This window comes from Psittacula echo, assembly GCF_963264785.1.
Source record: "Psittacula echo genome assembly, chromosome: 5".
Classification (NCBI taxonomy): Eukaryota; Metazoa; Chordata; class Aves; order Psittaciformes; family Psittacidae; genus Psittacula; species Psittacula echo.
Window position 1 is genome coordinate 24,627,114 of NC_137739.1, and position 16,723 is coordinate 24,643,836.

General features: G+C 39.9%; 1 protein-coding gene across 1 annotated transcript; it reads right to left on the minus strand.

The window, feature by feature from the left end:
• Positions 1-3: 3 nt before the first annotated feature.
• On the minus strand, positions 4-13,124 carry LIN7C (lin-7 homolog C, crumbs cell polarity complex component). The gene is made up of 5 exons (XM_080618048.1): positions 13,064-13,124; positions 7,776-7,894; positions 6,590-6,661; positions 6,009-6,218; positions 4-3,549 (listed from the first exon to the last, which is right to left on the minus strand). The coding sequence occupies exons 1-5, from the start codon at positions 13,098-13,100 to the stop codon at positions 3,394-3,396; spliced, it is 594 nt and encodes a 197-aa protein (XP_080474174.1). The 5' UTR covers positions 13,101-13,124; the 3' UTR covers positions 4-3,393.
• Positions 13,125-16,723: the final 3,599 nt, after the last annotated feature.

Genomic DNA, 16,723 nt, shown 5'->3' on the forward strand with positions numbered 1-16,723 from the left:
GCATGCAAAATTTAACTTTTATTTTTCTGTTGATAAAACCCAAAGATCCCTCACAGCAGCAACAGATGCAGAAGTATCTGCAGAAATGACACCTCTTCTTAATCTCTTTGCATACCCAAGTATGCCAAGTGTATAGGGACTGCATGTTAACACAGTACAGGCACTGCTCAGTAGTAACAGAGATCAAGTTTCTTGGCATATTTTAATCCATCCTTTCCTCAACAGTATAGGATTTTCATAGTAGTAAAGATGAGTATTAATAAGTTGTCTGTTTATGGAATTTTTTGTAGTCATTTAAAAATTTTATTAAACTCTACATGTACAATTTATATGCCCAGATACACCTCTCCACGTTTTGTAGTAGCTGACAAGCTGTATCCAAATGCTACAACTCAGATTGAAAATGCTACTGCATTTAGCACCTCTGGCTGCACTAGCGTAAATATTTCCATAAAGTAACAAAACACACCTCTTGTTTCAGTAACACAAGGGATACATGTTTTAAAATCCACATTTCTATCTCCTTTCCATACCCTTTTTTAATATATATATATATATCTCTAAAACAGATCTCTACTATTTTACAATTAAATTAAAACACATCCACAATTGGTCTAACTAGTGATTTTGTCTCAATACCTTAAACAGTAGCTGTTCCATAAAAATATACAATTCAACATGGTTGTATCAGTAACGTGGGGCCTTTTGAAAGAGGCCCATGACACACAACCAAAGCAATTCAGTGCTCAATGTCATCTAGCTGATAAATATCTATACTGCATTTTCAAACTATCAGTATCTTTAAACCCCAAATTTCTCTTTGCAGGCTTACCATGCTTACAAACATGCAGAAAGCACTCACATTTCTCACTTGTCTGCAGCAATCACATTGGTTTTTTCCAATGGGTCAACTGACAAAGTACAAACCTCATGCTGTCATTTTTAGATCACTAACCTTTTCCTTTCCTTCACATACTGAATTATTTCACAATGGATCATACCTGCTCCATGTGAGACTAGGGATTAGCCATGTAGCAAGAACTGTACTTTTCAGAATTTGATTCTTAGAAGCTTAAACTAACAGTCAATTAGGATGCACTCATAGCTGCCATACAAGTGAACAAACACCCAGTAGACAATTAAATTAATTCTATATACCAAAAGGTGAAGCTTAAAAAACAAAAACCAAACCAAAAAGACCCCAAAACCTAAACTATACACGTACAGCCTCAAGCCTGGTAGATTCCAAGAAAAGGACCTCTGTCCAGAATTATTCTTCCCAACAACAAACAAAAACCATGCCACATCAAATACGCTTGAGATAAGACACTAGTTGCTTCCAGCTGGAGATTCCTTATAACTACCACAGCATCACCCCACAGAAAGTTTTATAGCAATGGTGATGTGCAGTACTTCTGCAGTACAAACAAGAATCCTCCAAGTCAGAAGCAGTCAGTAATAACACCCCAGACAAGTTCACATCACGGTAACCTGGCGTATAAGCCTCAGAACATTCTACTCTTATGCATGTAATAACCAATAATTTAGGTACTAACTATTCCAAGACCAATACAGTCAGTCTGTAGATAAGACTACAATAGAACATACTAAAAAAAACCACAAGAGGTATGACAATTAAGATGAATATTTCTTTTAAACAGCAGAAAGTTAGGGAAACATCTGGAATTCTGTTGCATTGCATTATTATAGCTTCTGTTTCCGAGTATAAAAATACATCTAGAGAGTCAATTCAGAACTGCATACAGAATTATACCCCTGACTTAACTGCTTTAAAATTAGTACAAAATAAGTTACAGGAATGATTGTTGCGAAATTGTGTCAGTATTACAAAAATCATTATATGAGAACACCAACTGTAAATTATTTACAGGCGAGGTAATATAGTTTCCATAATAATGAATTACAATTTAGCAGAAGTGTAAAAATCATGTACTTACCAAAACATTACAAAATCTGGTATCATTATCAGCTACACAGTAGATCATGATTAGGTTTTGTAGCTGATACACAACATATTGTTAAGAAAAGTGCCAAAATACTGCTACATAAGAATCTTTTTTCCAAAACCATTCAGCAAAAAAACCCTGCAGATTCTATGTTAAGGAATGGCTAAAGAAAACAGGAAAAACAAACAAAGGGATGCCAATTGTACAAGTATGTCTTATTAAATGCCTTTGAAAAACCTGCACATTCAATTCATGCTTAAAGGTCTGACATGAAAGAGGCTTATTAAAAAAAAAAATATGTAGAAATACCAATATATGCTTTTTCAGGGTTATCTTAGGCCATTTTAAAAGTACACATTCCTCTTAATTCACGAAACCTATGGAGACTGAGAACATTCTAAGTATGGCTGGACTGCTAAGGGTTGCTGTGATGAGTGGCACAAAGTCCTGCTGGCTGCTAATCTCTACTGGTGGACCCTAGGGGTCTGTATCGGGGCCCACACTGTCTAACATTTTCACCAAGGACGGGTGACAAGACAGAGCACACTCTCAGCGAGTCAAAGGGACCTTGGCAGGTTAGAGAAATGGGAAACAGGAATCTCTCAAAGTTCAGCAAAGGTAAGTGCAAAGTCCTATCCCAGGGAGGAATAACCCCACACACCACTACAGGCTGGGGGCCAACCTGCTGCAAAGCAGCCTGGCAGAGAATGATACCAAGCTCACCATAAGCTACCATGTGTTCTCGTGGCAAAGCAGCCCAGCAGTCTCCTGGTCTGAATCAGGAAGAGCACTGCCAGCAAGGTGAGGGAAGTAATTCTTCCTTCCCCTCTGCTAAGCCCTGATGAGCCACAACTCAAGTGCTGTGTTCAAAGTTTTGGGCTCCCCCTGCATACAGACATGGATATTACAAGAGCAAGTCCAGCAAAGGGCCACAAAGATGAGTGATTGGAGCATCTGACAGCCAAGGAGAAGCTGAGAGAACAGGGATTGTCTAGCCTAGAGAAGAGAAGGCTCAGGGGTGATCCTACCAACATATGTGAGTGGCTGACAGGGAGGAATATAAAAAAAAAAGCGCCAGATTCTCCTCAGTAGCATCCAGTGGCTGGACAAGAGGCAATGGGCACAAGTGAAAATACAGGAAGATCAAACACTAGAACAGGTTGCCCAGAGATCTTCTGGAGTCTCCATCCTTGGAGACACTTAAAGCCACAGCTTGTTGCAGTCCTGAGCAACCTGCCCTAGCTAGCCCTCCTCCAAGCAGGGGGCTTGGACCAGATGATCCCCAGGAGTCCCTCCAAACCTCAATCATTCTGTGATTCTACAAAAAGGACAGGGTCATTTGTAGCCCAGGCATTGGATCAACTGAGTCATAAACTATAAAAATGCAAATGGAATATATTTGCTCCTCAAATTATTGCATTCAAAGTTAATTTTGCTGCCTGCGTTTTGCTGATCTCATTTTTTCAAATCTCGACTCCATTTCTTCCAGGACCTTTGGTGTGTATCGCACAACTAATTTAACCTTCCCTTGGGCTGCCTTCAGCAGTTCTACGGCTTTTTCATGGTGTTCACCTTCGACACTCTGCAAAGCATAAATGATGGAGTATTAGTAAAGGCTCATATTGAAAACAGATTTTTTTCGTTTCTTTATACAATTTCTATACAATCAGTTATTGAAGTTTTCTAGTTTGAAGACTGCACAAGGACAACGTCACCCATGTTCAAGATATATTCTTCAGCAAATCAGTAAGAGGTGATGATAAATATACTCATTAGTATTAATAGAGTACTACAAAACTTTTGGTCAGGGTTATGCTGAACAATCACATTCTGTATTTACATACACTAACTGAAACAAGGATAGTATTAGGCAGTTCTGAAATGACACTTAAACAACAACTTCAGAAGGATGCTTATTTAAAACTCCAGATTGTTCTTCTTCTTTCTGGATGCACTTTAAAAATCAGCAGTCACCCTCTATTTGCCTAATAAGTTGCCACAGACAACTGCAAAATAGCTGCCTTCTTGATGTTATCCTGTGTTATGACAGGGCAGAACAGTGCATACCAAGTGCTGCACTGGAGAAGCTAACATGCAGCATGCTGCTTATCTTAGTGCTCCACATCTCTCTGCATAAACGCAAGGTTTTCAAGTTAATTTCGTCTGAATTGATTCAGAACAGCCTAACCCAACTCAGTAGGAACAGAATCAAAATACTTTCCTTAAACAACTCTCAGAATTTATTAGGGTTATACTAGATCCATCTAATTACAAATTGTAAGCCACAGTTCTCAACAACTGCATCCAAATATACATTCCTGCACAGTACACATTTTATCAGCCAAACTTAGTTCTCCCAAACTTATTAAACACAATGATGGGACTACCCCAAGCCTACCTCCCACTGGTGCTATTAGAAGCTAGAAGGCAGGTGATGTACCTGTTGATTGGAGGGTTTCCCCGTTACTATGTGTTACTTACAGAAAAAAAGACAACAGTTAAAAAAACCCCAAGTTATTTCTCTTCTATCAGACTTAAGACAACACACACATTTGAATGCTTTCATTTGTTATTCAAGCGGATATGTAGGCTGTTCTGGTTAAAACCAGTAATAAAAGATTGGTAAAGGTCTATGTTTAATTATATCAACACACCTGCAATTCTGGAGTACATTTAAAATCCTCCCATCTGAAAAAAACACAGACTTGTTTAAAGGCACATTCACTGCAGTCTTGGCAGTGACTTTTCTAATTACAAGAAAATGCCAGTCACATATTAAGATGACAGGATTCCCTCTATAAACATCAGATGTTTTTTCTGAGACTACATTAGCATTCTCAAAAGCGTTTTATGCACTCACTCACTGTATTCATGCAATGGCAATACATATTTATTCATGTGCCTGCACACACATGCAGTTCATTGTTAGCTGTACAAACTGCCTGATGACCACGTTCAGTTTTAGGTAGTGGTTTTTCTTTCAGGAGAGTCTGTGCGTGAGGAAGGCCTCATCTGAAGAGAGTTCTACACCCGTCCCTCAATACTTAATAATTCAAACTAACAGAAAGGCTAGGCCAAGGACAGCTGCATCACTATGCCCATCCACGTCACTCTTTCATCTCCTGAAAAGGACAGCTGGACTCCCAAGCCAGGAGCTGAGTATATCAGCGATCTGCCCTAGCAGAGATTTCTCAGAGTACAGACACCCAGTTAGCCTCTATTCCTTCAAGTGGCAAAAAAAACCCCACTCGAATTAAAAAGTACAGGGTTTAGTCTGACCCTCTGTCTTCAAATACAATTGGGTTTACAGAAGTAGTGATAAAACCAAAATTTTAAGCTATCATACAGCTTCTCTGCAAATGAAAACACTAGTTTGAGAAATATTTACATGCATTTGACTAGCAGCTGCCTTAGTTGGTTGGTTTCCAGCCAACCTGTATTTTGGTTTTTGTATTCTCACTCTTTAGAAGAGGATACTCATTAAATATCCACAACAGCATTTGATACTGCTTAAAATACGGTGAAAAGCCTCTGGTTCTGAAGGTCAGTACACTTAAGCGGAAGGAAAAATGCATCACACAACTGAAGACAACACCACCTTGTAGTTCCATCTTATTACAGCTGTCATTATGCAGTAGCATTTTTACAGGGATAACGAGAATCTGCTCAGTCTAATGCAACACATCATAATTTATTACTTACCTTAGAAGGTGCAAAAAATTATATTAATTAAAATCTGCATCATGAAACTTGGATTTCACAACACAATACTTGGACTAAAAGTATACAATCCCTCAGAATCTGAAATACTGACATAAATAGTGCAGTTCCCAAGCCAAACATCTAACCAAAGCATAGTCCTAGAACTCTCAATGCACACAAATCCACAGAAACCTAAGCAAGTTGCACTTGCGAGGATAAAAAGAAACTATTTTGCCAAGATTAAAAAGACGACATCAAGTTTGTGCCATGTATATTCTCCGTATGCCCCCAAGTGGAATCAAGTAGTTACTGCTATGTAAAGTGGAAACCAATTCCTACCACTCCGTTTACAGAAAGCAGCTGGTCTCCACGTTTCAGGCCTCCGTGCCTATCAGCTATACCGCCGGGGATAATACGAGAGATATAGATTGGAGAATTTTGTTCTTTGCCTCCCATAATATTGAATCCAAGACCTTCTTCAGTTTTGGGTAGTTCAACCACTCTGGGATGGGAATGGCCTTCACTAGCAGCAAACGCAGCTACGGTGGCCTGTAAGAAACAATATTTTCCTATTTATAAGAAATTAAATACAGACCTCTTAGCTAGACAGCAAGCAGACTGGAAAAGTATTTTTTATCTCCAAGTACCAAAATGTGAAGACAAATGAAATTAATTCTCTAGGTACCAGGTAATGGTATCTAGGGAATAGACAGTAGCTTGAAAAATTCAGAACTCCAAGAATAAAATTAAAATAGAACAATCTTAAAAATATCAAGTCTTTGGTCATATCTTTTAATAACCTGCTAAGCTTATCCATTTTATCAGACATCTAGATAATATCCGACTGAATTTTAAATAATAATCTGCTTCTGAAGTAACAAATTACTGTTTGTTTATACAAGTTACAGTTTGGCTTTTACCTTCGCCGTTGCATTAGCTCTAACTTCTGGGCTACTGCTGATATCCACAGTTTCATATACGTGTTCATACACCTACAGAGACAAAACAAAGTATGGGGGAAAGAGATATTTTTCTGCTTAGATAATCTAACAAAATACCAGGTATAACGAAAAAACATGTAACTTACGAAGAACACACTCCGAGTAAGAAGTTTCTGCCCAGTTCACTACAAGGTGTCAAGCGACAATCTGCCATACTATAAAGAAACAACTCTCTTGATACCTTTATTGCTCAGTTAACCCATGCAGATCTATGTCTCAGCCTCAGTCTTCCTCCTTCCACAGCATCCAGACCTCACCATCAACTCAGAAGTGCTTATGGCTCTAACACATGACTGGAGGCATGGATTACTATCTTCTCTTGTGCAATTCGATGTGAAACTCTTCAATAAGGATGCATGCAAAACCATTTAAGGAAAGCTCCTAAAAGCTCTCCTGACAACCCATTCCTTCCCGCAAGATCCCCATTTTTCCTTCAACTGATGCAACTAATTGAATACCTTAGGGGAAAAAAGCTATTGAAAACACAGAGGCAAAGAATACTAATGCTAAAGAGGTGTCTACACTGAAGGCTAACCCACATCCTCACATCTACCTCACAATTTGGGCTTGTTAAGCAATAAAACACACTACCCTCAACAGGATGAGGACATTATGATGATACCTCTGTCTAAAGCCAGATCTTTTACATTACTCCAGGTGTTATCATCAGTGGTAGCACCACCACCAACAGCAAGGCATATTCAATCACCTAAGAATCTCTAATAGAGTAACTGGAATGAAGATGAGGTGGTGCACGGCTCCACCTTGAGGTGATGTGGATATGGCTTAAAAGAAATATAGGCGATGGGTACTTTGTCCATTCCTGCATTCTAAGAGGATAACAGCCTGCTACCTGCTGGTAAGGACAGACTCTCAAAATAACCTCTAAAAAGTTGTTTGCTCCTGAGCTATTAATACACCTATGCTACCCGCAATTATTGTTATTTTCTTCTGAACTTTTAAAAGTAGGTCTTGTTCTATGAAGTGGTGTAAATCAAATTCAGCCCTTAGAGCAAAATCAGATTACTGCACTGGGCACAAAAAGGAAAACGTAAAACATACTGGGTTTCAACTAAAGGTAACTGCTTACATCAGGTTAACTTACCTCCCTTACAGCATTACAGAATTCACTTTGAAGGACCCTTTGCAATGCTTGTAGCTTTTGTGGTGGCACTTCTCCACTTCTCTGTAATTTTTCCAGCAGCTCAATTGCTCTGCAGATGTCTACAGAAAAACAAAGCACCAGCAATGAGGAACATCTGAGGAAATTACAGGTTTTTTCTTTCTTTCTTTCTTCATTTTAATGGAGCAGTCTCTGTGTATGCACATTTTTATACATAGCTTTAAGGTGTATATCTTTGATTTCTCCCATAAAACTATACATCTACAAAATGGTACAATAAAACACTCTACTTTCAGACTATTTTTAAGTCAACCACAGCATCCAACCCTGTAAAATATCTGGAGTTATCACTGCCAATCTGATTTTTTCCTTGAAGTTTAAATCAGATTGAAATATTTAATTGATATATACACTACCAGCATCTCTTATGCGTACTTCGTAATTTATCTACTGTCATTGATCACATTTTGTTAAAATAAGCAAACCAGCTAAAATATTGTCAAATACACTAACATTCCTTTTATATATATGAAAAAATACTTTTAGTTCAACAAGACTACATTCAATACTTTCCCTACAACAGGGCTGAGAATTATCTGGTCTATTACCCTCCAGTACTTAGAAAAAAACAACCAAGCTCCTTGTCATATTCTCAGTTGAGAATATCTCTTATTTTAGAACCCTCAACCCCAAACCTCTTTGTTCCAGTTCCTAGAAACTTGTTCCTAAGAATTCATGATGTCCATATTCTTATAAAGGTAAATGTTGCTTTGTGAAACTGAACTCCCTGTAAAAGGTTTGATTCCAGACCCCTACGACTCAAGAGGGGCATCAAATGCCATGTGACATGCTCCTGGCAGCTCTAGAAGAGTACAAGACATTCATATCCCTCACTTATATTTCCATTAGGGATGATTCTGAATCACGCAAGTCCTTGAACAGAAGTAGAACATTCTCTCACAAAAGCAGATAGGAAGAATTAGTTTCATTAGCACACAGGCAAAGAAGCAGTGATTAATCTATTATATAAATAAGGCACAGATTATTTTAGAAAAGGATGGAGTCTGCGACACCGCTGTATCCCAAATGCATTACTTCCTTCTTTTCTGTAATTAACCTTTAGGCAACCATTTTTCATGTGAACGCACTCAATGGCACCACGTCAGCACAGAAGTTCGTGGCTATTCCACGTTTTCTAAAAGGCCAAGTTTAAGAAAAGAGACTTTACGTAACAGGATGAAAAGACAGTGGGGTGTATGTTCTGAAACAGAGGTCAAGTGCACTGAGAAGAGACAACTCACACTCATGCTCTGTCCACTTTGTGAGTTATCAGACACACCTGCAGGTGGTACAGTCAATGAAACAAGGTACAGCTTAACCTCTCACACTGGTCATCCACGGACTGGAAATGAGTCCTTCATGGAAGAACATCCAAGTATTATCACTATAGCCACAAGACATAAATTATTTCAGATGAGAGTTCAGATTTCTATGTACCATGAGAATTTGGTGTTTTCTGGCAAGCATTTCCAGGCTTTACAGGAACCAGTTACCTAAAGCAAAGAAGTATCAAACCTTAAATTTCAGCTATTACTAATCTCAAGTCCTCAGAGGACTCACTTCACACAGGCATGCCTATTTGCTATTTGTACAATTACAAAATCAAAAAAAACACGTCTGAAGCTTTTAATTTCCTAACACACATTTTGTATTTCAACTAACATACAAAATAGTTGGTGAAATTAAAGAAATTCTAGATGTGATTGTTGATTACCCTTCCAGTGATGAAAAATCCCCAACATTCTTAGTAATCCTTGTGTTCAGCAACAGCAGTACAAGTTATCTGTACTTCACCAAGTCTCACACTGAACAGCTTGAAGTAGAATGATCAACAAATGGCAATAGCAGCACTTCCAATCCTGCAACACTCCATATATTCATGAAAAAAAGTCTAGAAAGTATGTAAATTACAATACAGCTATCATGTAAATACTTGCAGATGTTTGCAGACAAATGACTGTTTCATGCACAGGAAGAGTACAGTTGTACACAGCCATGCCCCAATCTGGGGACCATGAAGCCTGTTAAGCTGTAAGGTGAATGAACTTGTTATATAACAATTTGATTAGGATACTGCAGGAAATCTTAAAGGCAACCCAGTGATCCAAAGAGCAGCTGCAGAAATGAAGACTCCAGAAACAGTTTTGCTAATTTCTCCTCTTTTTTTGACCTTCATGTTTCATCAATAAACTAGATATATTTCCTACCTGGATCTCCTAAGAGATGAAATGTTTTAATTACATAGCACTTTATACCCTAAGGTAAAATTGTCTAGTTTGGGAACCAGTTGTGTCTTTCCTGAAGCGTAGACTAAAAGCATAGAACCAGCTTGTCAAAAAGTGACTGGGATACACAGAAATGGATTAATTTTAGATGAAAATAAAGCAGAAAAAGCAGTTGAATAAGAAAAGGCTTCCAGATCAAAGGACCAAGCTGCTGCTGGTAAAAACCAAAAGCAGACAAATGAAGCACAAAAGTCAGATCCTCAGCACTCTATAGATCTCCTTTACCACATTGTACCTCTGGCTCAGGCAGATACAGGCAATGAATCCCATTACCAGCACGCTTCCTCCCCCTACCCCAAGAGTTGTTTTGTTTTACTCTGTTGACAGGACCCTATTATGCGAGCCTGAAAGTGAAATGAGTGTAACCTTCTCCCACTGAACTGCATTTGGTACTATTAATCAGAAACTGAAGATTCAATCTCTCCCAGCAATAATGCTCTGGAAAGGAACTAGTTTGGTTGGGAACAAGTGACAAAACACACCTTCCATTTTCAAGAAAAGGCTGTTGACTGCTCTGCTGATGTAGTGTGCTTCCTCCTGACCTACTGCTTGTGATATGATGAGCTGAAAGCTGTCTTCCTCACAATATTATCATTACAGTTTAGCCAACTGTTCCGCATCAGAGGCTGAAATGGAACACTACAGAATTGTCAGTTATGGATTTCCACAGGGATCAATGCAGAAATAACTCCAGAGGTAGGTGATTAAAAAAACCCCATAAAACTCACTGTAAAACTGAGTCCACACATCACTAAAAAATGAATTTCCTTTTAACCTTTTCATCCTTTTTACACCAGTTGCCTGTTCTTCACAAATCATTTTTTGTGTTCACAGCATCAAAGTCCCGAAAAAATAAGATACATTTAAACTAAAAAAATGTGGGAGAAAAAGACAGCAAGATGCCAGCACTCCAAGCATACGTGTTAACAAAACACAGAAAGAGAAATGCAGCATCCTCATAGATACTCCTGATTAACCACCTCCACTGCTTACGTTCAAATAGTCTGGATTCCCAAACTGTATGTAGAGTTATCACACATCACCACCAAACCATACAAATAACTTTGGAACATTAAATTTTCTTTCATCTCTGCCCTCCAGTGAATTTGGGCGGTGGTGTTTGCAATGCAGCTTGGAGGAGAGAACAGACGGGGAGAATTTTCAATTGCCCTGATGGTAAGCATATGGTATCCATTTTAAACCAGCTCTTTTTCCACACTATTCTCTCCTTTCTTATGCTGTATGCCAACAACACTAGTGATGTTCACTTTCTATTCTCTCCTTTCTTAAGCTATATGCCAGCAACATTACTGATGTTCATTTTCAAGCTGCTGTTGATTCATCATCAGGTTATCTGCAGTCAGCCCCACACAATTAAGAGAAGTTATTTATTTCTGTAAATAAGGCTCTGGCTTTTGTGAGTCCATTATACTGTGCTCCCTTTTTCTTTTCTTAAAAAGGTCAATATGCCAGAAGACTAAATAGCTCCTTTGTTACACTGATCCCTAAGTAACCCTGCAGATTTGTTTACTTTCATGGATAGTGCATAGTAGCAGGGTAATGAGGTGGAGAAGGATGCTGCCTGAGGTTTAAACCCACAGACCTACCAAGAGAAACTAATCCACTGCCAAAGCAGCTGCCCTAATTAACAAGCTTTGGAGTAGGGAGGGTAGGTGAGCTGTGGAGTGGGAATCAAAGTCCTTATATAAGTCACTATTTACAGGCCTTCTCTCACACAAGTGATTCACTTGTAGAATGGGAAAGAGGGTCAGGCAAACAAAAAAAATTACTTCTGTGGTAACTAACATGTGCTAGTACCAAACATAGGTATGTACAGCATGTTATACATCTATGAAAAAAAGCAACTAGCACTGTGAGCAAAGGTGGTGGTTCCAATGGAAATAGCAGGAAAACAGTCAGCTCATCCAATCATCTACACTCCATTTAATTACTTTCTTTCTCAAAACCAGGATTTTTTATTCTCAATATTCTTTTCCTATTTAAATTCCACTTTCCACTCCCTACTCTCCTACGTATGCATTCATAAGCCCATCATATATATTGTTATACAAGCATGTGTTCACTGAGCTACGGCAGACCTTGCACAGTTCTGAAGAACCACCCTGAAGGAAGTTTATCCTTGTTTCTTAAAAGCCCTGGATACAAGACACAAACGTATTACAGAAAAAAAACCTAACTAGGGTCTGTATTTTATCCATTTCCCTACTGATTTTAATACACACTATACGGTATTAACACAAATTTAGGCTAGAAACTGAAAAATCGGGGTGAAACCATAAACGTGAGAGTGCAAGAGCTGAGCAGAACCACGAACAAGTGTACGGGGAGCCCTGAATGCAAGCGCTTTCTTCTATAAAAATAAGTAAATTATTATTACTAAGACAAAGCCTAACAGCTCGAACTTAAAGCTAAGAATCCAACTGAGTTCAAAAGTAAGCCTTTCGAGGACAGAAGCAGAAACCAGAAGCTAACAGAAACGCTAGCACTTAGCAGAGGCGCAGCAAACACACGCACAGAAGGAAGTCTGTGGCCTGTGCACCCATGGAAACCTAGATGCGCACTGAAACGCGAGAAAAATCTGCGTGAAGAAAAGCCAAAACAGCAAGCGCAACCAACACGCAGCGAGAACCAGAAGCAATGGAAAACACTCTTAATCAGGCTCCTATCTGGCTGCCTCTGGGGCAGAAGGGCCTCTCGGAGCCCCGCAGAGAGCAGCGCCGCTGCCCGCTCTTGGATTCCCCGCGGCCCGGCCTCAGACGACCAGGCCTCAGCAGGGGCCGGGAGGAAGACACGAAAAACCGTCCCCTGGGCTCGGGCCAGCCCCTCGGCAAAGCGCCGTGGCAGTGAGCGATCACAGAGCAGTGAGAAACGCCTGTTCCCAGCTGCCACCGCCGCCGCGCTCACCTCGCTCCAACCGCACCGGCTCGCTCAGTGCCGCCATCTTCCCTTCGCTCCCGCCCGAACGGGAAATGACGCAACGCTGCCGGAAATGGCGGCTGGCGGGAGGGCGGGGGTGGTATTGACCGGCAGGGAGGTGGTGGCGGTGGTCTCGACAGGTCGTTTTGTCGCGATCAAAGAGAGCGGGTTTCGCGTGACCGCGGTAGGAGTCGGTGCGGTGCTCGCTTCTCCCCCGCTGGTGTAGCAGGACTTGAGTCCTGTGGGCTCAGCCGAAATTGTGTCAAAACCAGTGTAAAATGCCCTCTGTATCGGGGCTTTTTTCCCGCCTCTTAACATGTCTGAGGACTTTTCACACGCTAAAAACGCCACAGAGGGTGTGCCTGTCTTTCTGCGCACCTTGGGTGCACCTGGAGATGCCCTGGCAGTGTTCAAGGCCAGGTTGGACAGGGCTTGGAGCAAGCTGGTCTAGTGGAAGGTGTCCCTGCCTGTGGCAGGGGGTTGGAACTGGATGAGCTTTAAGGTCCCTTCCAACCCAGACCAGTCTGGGATTCTATGAAATGTTCTGCCTATGTGAAATGTGAAGCATGTACTTTATGTTTCTTGTTTGGGATCAAGTTAATGCATGTGTGAGACTAACGTATTGCATTTACTTTTTGTATGAAATTGATGTATGTACAAGTATGTTAGATTAGATATTAGGAGGTTCTTCCCTGTGAGGGTGGTGAGGCCCTGGCACAGATTGCCCAGAGAAGATGTGGCTGCCCCATCCCTGGCAGTGTTCAAGGCCAGGTTGGACAGGGCTTGGAGCAACCTGGTCTAGTGGAAGGTGTCCCTGGCCATGGCAGGGGGTTGGAACTGGATGAGCTTTAAGGTCCCTTCCAACCCAAACCAGTCTGGGATTCTATGATGTACTTGGCTTTTTCTGGAAAAAAAAGCAAGAGACTACTTCAGGCCATTACTTATATATGCTTAATTTCTACTAAGGGTATAACTGTTCATGTTTGGCTTTGATTTTACCCACATTTTGTATTTATTTTTGCTTTGAAGGAGAATAGCGCTCAACAGGTCTCCAAGTGTCTGCTAATGTGACAGTGATGTACTCCCTCCTCTCTGTGATTCATTTTAATGCCAGTTCCTCTCAGTTTGAAGGATGCAGCATGTGCATTTCAATGAAAAGGTCATATGAATGGAATTTTGCAGGTGAACAAAATCAAATCCTCACAGACTAGTCTCCAGCAAGAAAAAGTGTTGTAGCAGCTGGAACCACAGAATGTTTCTGGAATAAAATCCAGATGCTTCTATCACAGTTGTACATGACCTGCCATTCTTGTCACAAGTGATTGAAGTTTTAAATAGCCTGCTCTGACTTTGGACAGATGAGCTTATGGAGAAAAAAGAGTGTTCAGCAATATTTCATAAATCTTAAGGTTTTTCCAAGAGATGTGCAATAAGAATACATGTTGAAACATATCTTTCAAGTGGCATTATTCTGACTTCAGTGACGACTAAAGATGCAGAAGTTAAAGCAGCTGCTTTAACTTTCTTGTAGGCCCAGTGAACTGGACAATGACATTATGAGAATAAGAAAATCTGAAAAGCACATTTTATGAAGTACTTCCACTGTCTTCTTCATAGCACTGTCCATCTTACACCACATTGCTTCAGGAATTTATGCTGATTTATACCTGTGGGGAAAAAAAATCCAACACAACAAAGCTTGTGGTTTTAACTGTGATCTATGAAAAATGTTGTAATAGTTACTTGGTTTTGTTTGTTCTTTGTTTTCAAAATGGACCTTACTTTCTATGATTATATTTTATTTGAGAAAACTAGATCTTTTTACACCAGAAGTTCTGTGGGCATCAGGAAAACTAGTGGGCTTATAATCTTACAAAAGAACAGAAAAGAAGCAAAGTGCCTGATTATTCTGTTTGGCCTTTGATTTTTTTGTAGCACCTATGGCACTAAACCAACTGGACCTGAGAGAAAGAAAACTTTGGCATAAAATGTGACACTGCTGTCTGGTTTAATAAAAGAGCTGAAAGTGGGCATGTATGCCTTTTCTGTGGCCTTCAGGAGGACCAAAGAACATCAGGCCTCATGTTCCAATGGAAGAAGTGGAATGCCAGTGTAAGACAACACAGGAAAGGAAAATAAGGCTGCAGGTTATATATAAAAACGTAAAGCATGCATACCCATTTGTCTTTTGCTTTCTGAGGTAATATTTAAGTGCACTGCTGTATTTTTGCAGGACTGCGCAATTTTTGCAGTGGCGTCTCTTAAGCTACAAAGCCAGGCATTGCTGTGACAGAGGCATTTTAGTGCAATTTTTTGTCTTCAAAAATAAGAAAGGGAATGAGATGCTGAGTCTATAGCATGCTGCATTTTCTCAAGAAAAATTCAAAGCATAGGTGGATACTGACAAATGCAGTATTAATACGACAAACTGTTTGTGCCATCCTTGTCAGGAAATCCCTATCCTGGTAAGCATCTGGAGGAAAAACAGATCCCAAAAGTGATTCCCAAAGAGTGTGGGTGCTCCTCCTGAATGACTAGGTAAATGTATTTGCACAATAGTGGCTGAGAAGCATGAAAGTTCTAAGCATTAAACTTCAATTGATGTGTTTTGCTAACTATAATGAAATTATTAATTTAGACCCCATTGTCTGTGTCACTCAAGCTTGTGACATTTTTACCAGAGTTGCTTTGAATCTTCATTGATGAATTAGCTGAAGTGTTATCAACTGCACTTTAATGCCACGTGAAATATTGGTGCTGTGTGCTGTAGTATATGTCAGTTGGACTTCTGGGAGCAAAGGCATCCTGCAGGTTTTTGTGTGTGTGGTGACTAATTAGAGTTACTGTGGAAGGATTATCAATAATCAAGTGATATAGCCTATGTCTTCATTGGAAAATAGTTGCACTACGAGTCTAAGAGAAAATGGAAATCAGTCTCTAGTGTGAGCTAACTTAAAATGAAAGCACAGTTTCTTTTAGGTGAGAGGTCTTAGTGTGTAAGAAGTCAATCCATAACTAAGAGGATGAGCTTTATTCACAAATCAATTAGTAAGGTCTTAATATATTTATGGTAGTGTCTTACCAGGCAGCCAAACATGGGGGCCTTTAAATCTGGACATTAGACACAGGTGGAGGGAATGCAAATGTGGCAGGATATACTGTATGATTAGCTAGGCAAAATGCAGGAAGGAGAGTGGTTTAAGAAACTTCATTCACTTTCTTTCTGGCTTCTGCTCAGGTACAAGGTTTGGGCTCAAGCTTCTCATGAGAAGGAGACTTGGACTGAGGCTTGCTTTGTCTCTGTACAATTCTATCATAAAACTGTAAACTTATGGCTTAGTTTGTTGGAAAAATACTTTCCCTGTGTATGGATCTGTGTATGTGTGTGTTCTTGTTCTAGCAGGACCAGTCCATAGTGGTCTTGTAGCTAGGTAGTATTTTCCTTCACATCCAGCTGACATGAATTTAATCACAAGGAGAGACTGGAAGATTTGCTGGATGCTACAGAAAATGTTAGAATGCAGTGTTCTAAAATTTCATCATCCCAATATCATCCTTACAAGTGTAAAGGTGCTAATTAGTGCATTATTTTAACAGATAGTACAAATCACAAACCCACGGCATTTATTTATGTATGTGTTTTAACAT

What these genes read in the sequence shown, in the direction of transcription:
- LIN7C (XM_080618048.1), bottom strand. Translation starts at nt 13,100, where the DNA reads ATGGCGGCACTGAGCGAGCCGGTGCGGTTGGAGCGAG. An exon ending in TCTGTAATGCTGTAAGGGAG is followed by an intron (nt 6,662 to 7,775) that starts GTAAGTTAACCT and finishes TTGTCTCTGTAG; the next exon opens with GTGTATGAACACGTATATGA. An exon ending in GAGCTAATGCAACGGCGAAG is followed by an intron (nt 6,219 to 6,589) that starts GTAAAAGCCAAA and finishes TGTTTCTTACAG; the next exon opens with GCCACCGTAGCTGCGTTTGC.